Below are 7,541 nucleotides of genomic sequence, written 5' to 3' on the forward strand. Positions count from 1 at the left end.
TGGTAAAGAGGAACAGGTAAAGAGGAACAGGAAGGAGAATCCAAGAAAACACCGAGATGTGAATTTCATGTGACACAGTGGGAAGGAAGAAATTTTGCTTTCTTTCATTCACTTGTTTTAGAAAGTCTATGTCCACATGCTTATGTATGTAGGTGTTTGTGCAGTGTGCATCTGTATGTTCATGAGTGTGTAGATGCGGTTTTGTGCTCGGTGAAGGTGTATGCATGTGTTTGCATATATATAGACCATAGGCTTATGCTGAGTGTCTCGGGTGCCTTCACTTCGCTGACCCCAGAACTGGCTGGGTGAGTTAATTCAGCTAAGCAGCTGTGTGGGACTACACCATTTATAGACACAGTTGTGCTGCAACCTCTTTACCTATCGAGCCGGCTCCTCAGACCCCTGAACTGCACTTAAAATGACTTTCTAATCACTTGTCACTCTGCTAAATACACTGTGGGCCCATCATTATTACATAGCCTCTGCCTTTAAGAAGCTTTCAAATCTAGAAAGGAAGTGAATCCGTCACTAGTAGTTAAAGAATAGATAGTATTTCACCAGCAAATTGACACTGGGTGAGGTGGAGATGCCAGATCATGGAAGGGAAGTCATGGGACAGGAGGAAATGAAGCTCAAGAGAAATACAATACACACTCCTCTGAAAAAGCCAAAACAATTTTAATACAGAAAGTGTTTGCCCTTCTAAAATCACACATATCCAACACTTTATATAATACATGAAACTGTCTTCTTGAAGGTATCTTTTCCGAGTCTAAATAATGATTACAAGATATGTGAAAGTAAATATATTAATATGGCATGGCTAGTCAGTACTATATAATATAATAGTATACAATAATAAAACTCCATACATCACACAGTTTATACAAGTTAGGATGGGCTGGCTGTACGAAATTTCTAGGTACAGATAGATACCTGCTAGCTGAGGTAAACATTCTTTAACACTGCCTGTGTGTCCTCTGCCATGAGCGATAAACAGTGAGAGTTAAATACTAGTTACTGTGCAGGCACTGTTGTTGCGAAAATGCATGTTACATTTCTATGCAGTGTGAGTTGCAAATGTTCTCAGAGTCACTTGGTTGTGCTAGAAAGCTTGACAGTGCTGAACACACTTGTGAATGACGCAAAACCTCTCGATGATCAATTCTTGTGGATGCAATTTATCTGCAGCAATACTAATTTACTTATTAAACTTAATTACCATGAAATGCTTTGGTTGTCAGAAAAAAATTGAAATTAGGGAACTTCTTTGCCACTTCATTCTGGTGGGTGGCTAATTCCCGGTGATATTCACAGCTGAAAATGTGTGCTTTACGTATCTTTGTCTTAAGTGATACTCAATTAGGAGTGACAAACCCAGTCCTCTCAATAAAAAGAGCCCCTCCTCCAAAAAATGTTGCTGAATGACTTCAGACTTTCTTTTGGCTCAGACATATTCTACAAGGTGACTTTTGTATACTGTCACCCTTGTAACACCCTTGTAACTTCCTGGGATGGTACAAAGGCAGTCCAGGGTGTTGGAAATCTCATCTAATCATAAAAGCCCAATATCTTGAGAATATCAGGTGGGTACTGCTTTTAAAGTGAGCTCAGGGCAGTACTTCAGAGAAATTCACCGCAATAAATACAGTAAAAATATCTTTGTCATATGCATAACTTTACATGTGTATACTGACAGACAAAAAGACACACAGACACACACACACACACACACACACACACACACACACACACACATACAAGTCTAGTTAAAATTGTTGCTAGAAGATTACAAAGTCCACCTATGTTGATCCCAAGTAATCATGGCATAACAAAAGCAGTAAAATGCACAGACAGTCCCGGAGTTTCCAGACTTATTCTGTTCTGATCCATGGGAGCACGGGTGGTGAAAGCATGTGGCTGGCTGTGCTTGCTGTTCACGGATGTTGTCTGGGGCTGAATGTTCTAAGCAGCTTCAGATTTTTTCACTGTCATCCATATTGATTTTTTTAAATGCGACTGGGCTGGCTTGCTTCAAAGAAGTCTTGGATACATCCGTATGCATGGTGGACATGGCTATGGTCTCGTAGTCGTCATCTCGAGACCGGAAATCGCAAAAGTTGAAGAAGAACTGCAAGTCTCTCTGGAAGTTTTTGTTCAGGAACCCATAGAAGATGGGGTTAACGCAGGTGGAGATCATGGCCGTGAGGTGGCAGAGCAGGAACAGTAGATTGTGGTTGCAGGTAGCAATGATCTGGTGGTTCCAGTCGAACACAGTGTTGAAGATGGTAAGAGGCAGCCAGCAGACCGCAAACGCGACTACGATGGACAGCAGCATGACGTTGATTCGCTTGGTCTCACTGGACCTGTATTTGCTGTCCCTCATCTTGTCCATCATGTTGTTTCTCCTCTTCAAGCGAATGTATATCTATGAAGAAAGGAAAGGGTGAGTTCAAGTAGGACATTCACCTCATGGAGAAGTTTGTACAAAGAAAGTAAGAAGGGAAAAAATTAGGGCAGTGTGAATGGTTTCCTTACCTTGAAGTAGCATATGAATATGAAGAAGAGTGGGCCAAAATACTGCAGCACCAGAAGGAGGGTCGTGTAGGACAGCCTGTGAGAGTCCGATGGAAATTTGTCAAAGCACACAAACTTGTCCTTGAATGCAGCAAGTGTGACATTCTGGAAGGGCTCATCAGTCAGAATTTGATAGATCAGGAAAGGCAGAGAGGTAGCCACTGCAAGGACCCAAATGACAGCAATGCCTATGTAAGCGTGTCTGTTATTTGGTCTCCACCCTCTTGGGTTGATGATTAGCTGATGCCGTTCCACAGCAATGAGAACCAGAGAGAAAATGGATACTGTAATCGAGACGCATTGCACAAACGGATTCAGTTTGCACATGGTCTCACCGAAGACCCAGTGGTCCATCAGTGTATACACAAAAGTGAAGGGGAGACACATGATGGCAACTAGCAAGTCTGAAAAGGAAAGGTTCACGATCAGGATGTTGGTGACATTTCTCATCTCTTTCTGTTTCAGGATGATTATGATCAATGCCAGGTTCCCAGAGATCCCAAGAATAATCACAACCCCATAAGCAAGAGCCAAAGTGAATATCACAGCCAAGGGCAGGTGACAATCGTCTTTTTCAAAGGCCAAAAGTGGAGAGTTCTCTGAGATGTTATAGTGAACGGACTGATTTTCAAATTGGGAAAACAGTGTTGAATTCATTTCTTTAGCTTTTGTTGTATTCTATTACACAAGTGGATGGTATGTTTCTTCAAAATGGGTCAAATCTTCACTTTATTCTTATGCCATACATTGGAATCCATTCACCAAAATGATTCTCAATTCTTCGTTTCCTTGAAATTATTACTCTGTCAACAAAAAAGGCCAGTTGCATTATTAAATTTATTGGGGGCAGTCAAAATGAATTCTGTCTCACAGAATTCTAAAGAAAAGAAATAAATTTAAATATTTTATAAAATTATAATATTTTTTTTAAAATCCCACAAACAGTGCAAACATTTAAAAGCATTTTTAAAGTCCAGCTATAATGTTTTTGAGACACAGTCTCTCTCAGGTAGCTGACCTTGCACTCACTTTTCAGCCAAGGATGACCTTGGGCTTCTGATATTTGTCTCCACCTCATGAGTGATGGGGTTACAGGCACATCTGACTTCATGGCAGTGCTGAGGACTGAACCCAGGAATCCCAACATGCTAGGCAAGCACTCTACCAGCTTAGCTACAAACCCAGCTCCCCAAAATATTTTTAACTGGACTTGTTCACACGCCACCAACTCTCAGTGGTCTACACATCAGTAGAGTGTTTGTAAATCTTGAGCCTCCCAAGTGTTAGAAAAATGGTGCCAGCAGCAGATTCTCAGACATAGCAAGAATATGAATGTACAGGAAACAACATAATGCACAGACGGAAATATGTAACAAAGCAAAAGAGCATCGAAAAATGTGTGGTGGAAGTGTGAGTGCAGACATCGCGCTGTGGTAACCGCTCACCACACACTGGGCTGCTCCAAAGGACAGATGCCCTTTAACAAAAATCTTCACAAGGAGGTGACCTATACAGTCAAGAAAATTGGTCATGTAAGGAACAGCTTTTGATAAACCATATGATGTGTTTAATTAAAAAAAAATGGTTCAGACTATACATCTGACTTCTCATGTTTTAACGAGTGGTTGTGGCATACATGGAACCGTGTTTAGAGGTTTGTCTAATGAAATTAGAGATGAAAAAAAAAAGAAATGTGACTAAAGGATGTACATTATGTAAGAAAAAATGATGTCACCATGAGGCACAGAACCTGAATCAAACGGACGAAAGTGCTTGTCAAAGAAGTGCTGACCATGCATGGAGGCTTCTGCATTGTATGGCAATGCTAACTTTAAGACCTTCTAATTTTGATGATCACACCAGAAGATTTCAAAGAATTTCTAACATTTTATCCAAGGAAATGTCCTATTGCCTCTATTCATCCAGCTATGTAAGTGTCCAATGCAAGAGAATGATTTTGGTTGTAATCTTAAATTTTCACCCCATCGTGTGGTATAAACATACTTCTCTTACTGACAAGATAAATAACAGATAGTGATTTCACCAAGGTCAGAAGCTCCTTTAGAGAAAGAAAAGAGAGAGAAACCTCTGATCCCCCTACCCCAGCTTTGCTAAGGAAATACATGGGACAGGATTTCTCTTGCTAATTAACTGGCTATTTTGTATGTGTTAATAGGCAATATTCTCTGTCTGTGTTAGAACAATGAAGAAAATTGTGTGGATTTACTTCTATTGAAAGGAAAAGGAGAAACTTAATGTGCAGAAATGCACTTGCTCTTTAAATGACGCCTCTAACAAACTTCTCTTTTGACAATTTTGCTTTCTAGAATATGAGGTCTTTTCTATTGTGAATCACAATTTGGCCTGATAAGATGAAGGATAAAAGTAAGCATTGCTGTCATACAATCTGACTATATAGCAGTAAAGCATGGTGATGGAATGATTTTGTTCTGGCTAGTTTTATGTTAACTTGACACAGGCTAGAGACATGTGAATGGAGAGAACTTTGATTGAGAAAAATGTCTCCATAAAACTGGGCTGTGGGCAAGCCTGTAGATCATTTCCATAAATAATGATTAATGGAGGAGGGCCCAGATTATTATGGGTGGTGCCATGCCTGGGCTGGTGATCCTTGGTTCTATAAGAAAGTAGTCTGAGGAAGCCATGTAAGCAAGCCAGTAAGTAGGAACCCTCCATGGCCTCTGCATCAGCTCCTGCCTGTTTAAGTTCCTGCCCTGAAATTACAGTGATATGGAAGTATATAAGCCAAATAAATCCTTTCCTTCCCAACTTGCTTTGGTCATGGTGTTTCATCACAGCAATAGAAACCCTAAACAAGGACAGACTTCAAGTGTGGATGCTTTTAGAATCCAACTCTCCCTTCTATCATGTCACCTGAAATGACTTTTAGGATAATCACACACTATTTTCCCCTCAGGAATCCCAAAACCAGGAAGAGCGTAGGGTGAAAAAGCAGGGCTTGAAGGAGTGGGTGATGACTTTCCAGTTTTGGAGAGAACTGTTTTCTGAAGCAACATTAAATCATGGAACAACTATTTACTTGAACTTGTCAGGCATGGTTGCAGTGGAAAGAGCAGTGACCTTTTCACCGAGCTTCTAGTCTTATGGGCAAAGAAGGACAAGAAGAAATAAATTAGTAAAAAAGCCCAGTGTGATAACCAAGAAAGGGAATTGAGATTGTTGAGATTTGGACAGCTGAGCATCTTAGATGACAGCAAACATCCAGGAGTGCTGAGTTAGGAAGCCATGGTAGGCATCTCAAGCCTGGCCTCCCTGGTGGAAAAAAACAAATAGAACATTTCTAGGGCTGAAGCACGACTGTGGTGCTGAGAAGAAGAAGGCCGAATGAGGGTGGGCTAGAAGGAGCTGCCTGGGAAGGCTAACTGAGAAGCTGACAGTGCAATGCGGTTTTAACGGGATAGCCTTTGCCTTTTACTCTTAGATATTTAGAGGCAAGTAAGATGGTCTGACAAGTAAAGCCAGATGATGGAGTTTGCTCCCCATTACTCACAAGGTAGAGGGAGAGAACTGCTTCCTGCAGTCCTCTGACATGCATGTCAGCAACTCCATCCACCACCACGAAATAAATTAATGCAAAAGCAAATGAAGACACTAGTGTACCTGGTGCTGGCACCACATTTAAGAAGGGAATGGGAAGTCAGTAGACTAATTAGGAGGCTTTTGCAATGATTCAGGGAGTGGGCATGGGGCATAGGAGTATGTGGAGAGGAAGAAAAGATAAATTTTATGTACAGCCTATTTTGACAACTACAGGAATTCACAAAAACAAAAAGTTGTTTGAATTCCTGGGCTTTGAAGATGGATCTCTCACAAATGGGTTTATACAGACAATGGGAACTTTCCTTCTTTTGTTAAGGATGGGAGCAGTAGTCATTGCAGCTGTGGGAATCAGTTTTGTGTTAGATACAAGGTATGTTTTGTTTATCTTTGTATAAGTTGGGGAAAGAATAATGGTCAGGAAAGTAACATTACTGAGAGTTTGCATCTCACTGTGAAAGGAAACATGCTGACATTAGCTCTTCCATGGTATGTCCTACAACAGTAAGCATTGCAAGAATTAAAGACTGAATCTCAGCACAGCTCTCCTTCACATTCAAACACATCACATACACTAACAGTTGGCAAATTAATTCTCTCTCCCACCTTTCCAGGACAGTTTCCTTTCCTTCTTCCTTGTGGGAATTCTGGCCCTTCCCTGCATGCTGTTTACAGTGCTGTTTCTACCATAAAATACAGTGTTCAGGGCATAACCTGCCAAATATATATATATTTTTTAATTCTCTCACTTGTTTAGGAGAAGGAAAAAAAAGATCAACTTTGTCATATACAGCCGAAGTTACTGCTAGCTTATCTAAATGACTTACGTAATTCCCTGTTCCTTCCCGGGGAATGGGGGAAGGGCTTGTTCAACAGACCTCTGCCAATTGACAGTTATAAGGAAACACTAGTAAATGATAGTCAGGAAGAGTATGCTGTCTTTGGATGGGTAAGGAAGTAGTCTCTCTGTCTCTGTCTGCCTGTCTCTTTTTTCTTCTGTTTCTCTCACTCTCTCTGTGTCTCTCTGTGTCTCTCTCCTCCTCACTCCCTCTCTTACTAGGGAGCCTACCCAGAGAAGCCCTGCACTTCCTTAGGTGTCACCCAGAGTTATGCTTCTTGGAAGACCCAAATGTAACTGGCAAATCACAGAGCATTCCAATTAAAAGAACGGTGGAAGTTGGAGACAAACCTTATCTCTATCCTCCCCCCACCCCCACAGGTTTTCATGCTCTAGGTCCTAGTGTCTAGAGGATTCAGTCAAAACTCCTGTTTCACCACCCTCTTCTGTATTGTATAATTATGTGAATGTCCTTGATTCCTAACCCCACCCTCCACCCTACACACACACACACACACACACACACACACACACACACACACACACA

The 7,541-nt window shown here is 41.2% G+C and overlaps 1 protein-coding gene across 2 annotated transcripts in view; it reads right to left on the bottom strand.

The window, feature by feature from the left end:
* Positions 1–672: 672 nt before the first annotated feature.
* The window catches only part of Npy1r (neuropeptide Y receptor Y1), an 8,222-nt gene continuing 1,353 nt past the window's right edge, over positions 673–7,541 (bottom strand). For both annotated transcript variants that reach the window (XM_055618815.1, XM_055618817.1), the window contains 2 exons: positions 2,539–3,380; positions 673–2,428 (listed from right to left, as the gene is read on the bottom strand). In XM_055618815.1, the coding sequence (XP_055474790.1) occupies positions 1,976–2,428; positions 2,539–3,234 (1,149 nt within the window). In that variant the 5' untranslated portion in view covers positions 3,235–3,380 and the 3' untranslated portion in view covers positions 673–1,975. The remainder of the gene's footprint in view (positions 2,429–2,538; positions 3,381–7,541) is intronic.

Source organism: Psammomys obesus, unplaced genomic scaffold (assembly GCF_907164565.1).
Source record: "Psammomys obesus unplaced genomic scaffold, mPsaObe1.curated_primary_1811, whole genome shotgun sequence".
Classification (NCBI taxonomy): domain Eukaryota; kingdom Metazoa; phylum Chordata; class Mammalia; order Rodentia; family Muridae; genus Psammomys; species Psammomys obesus.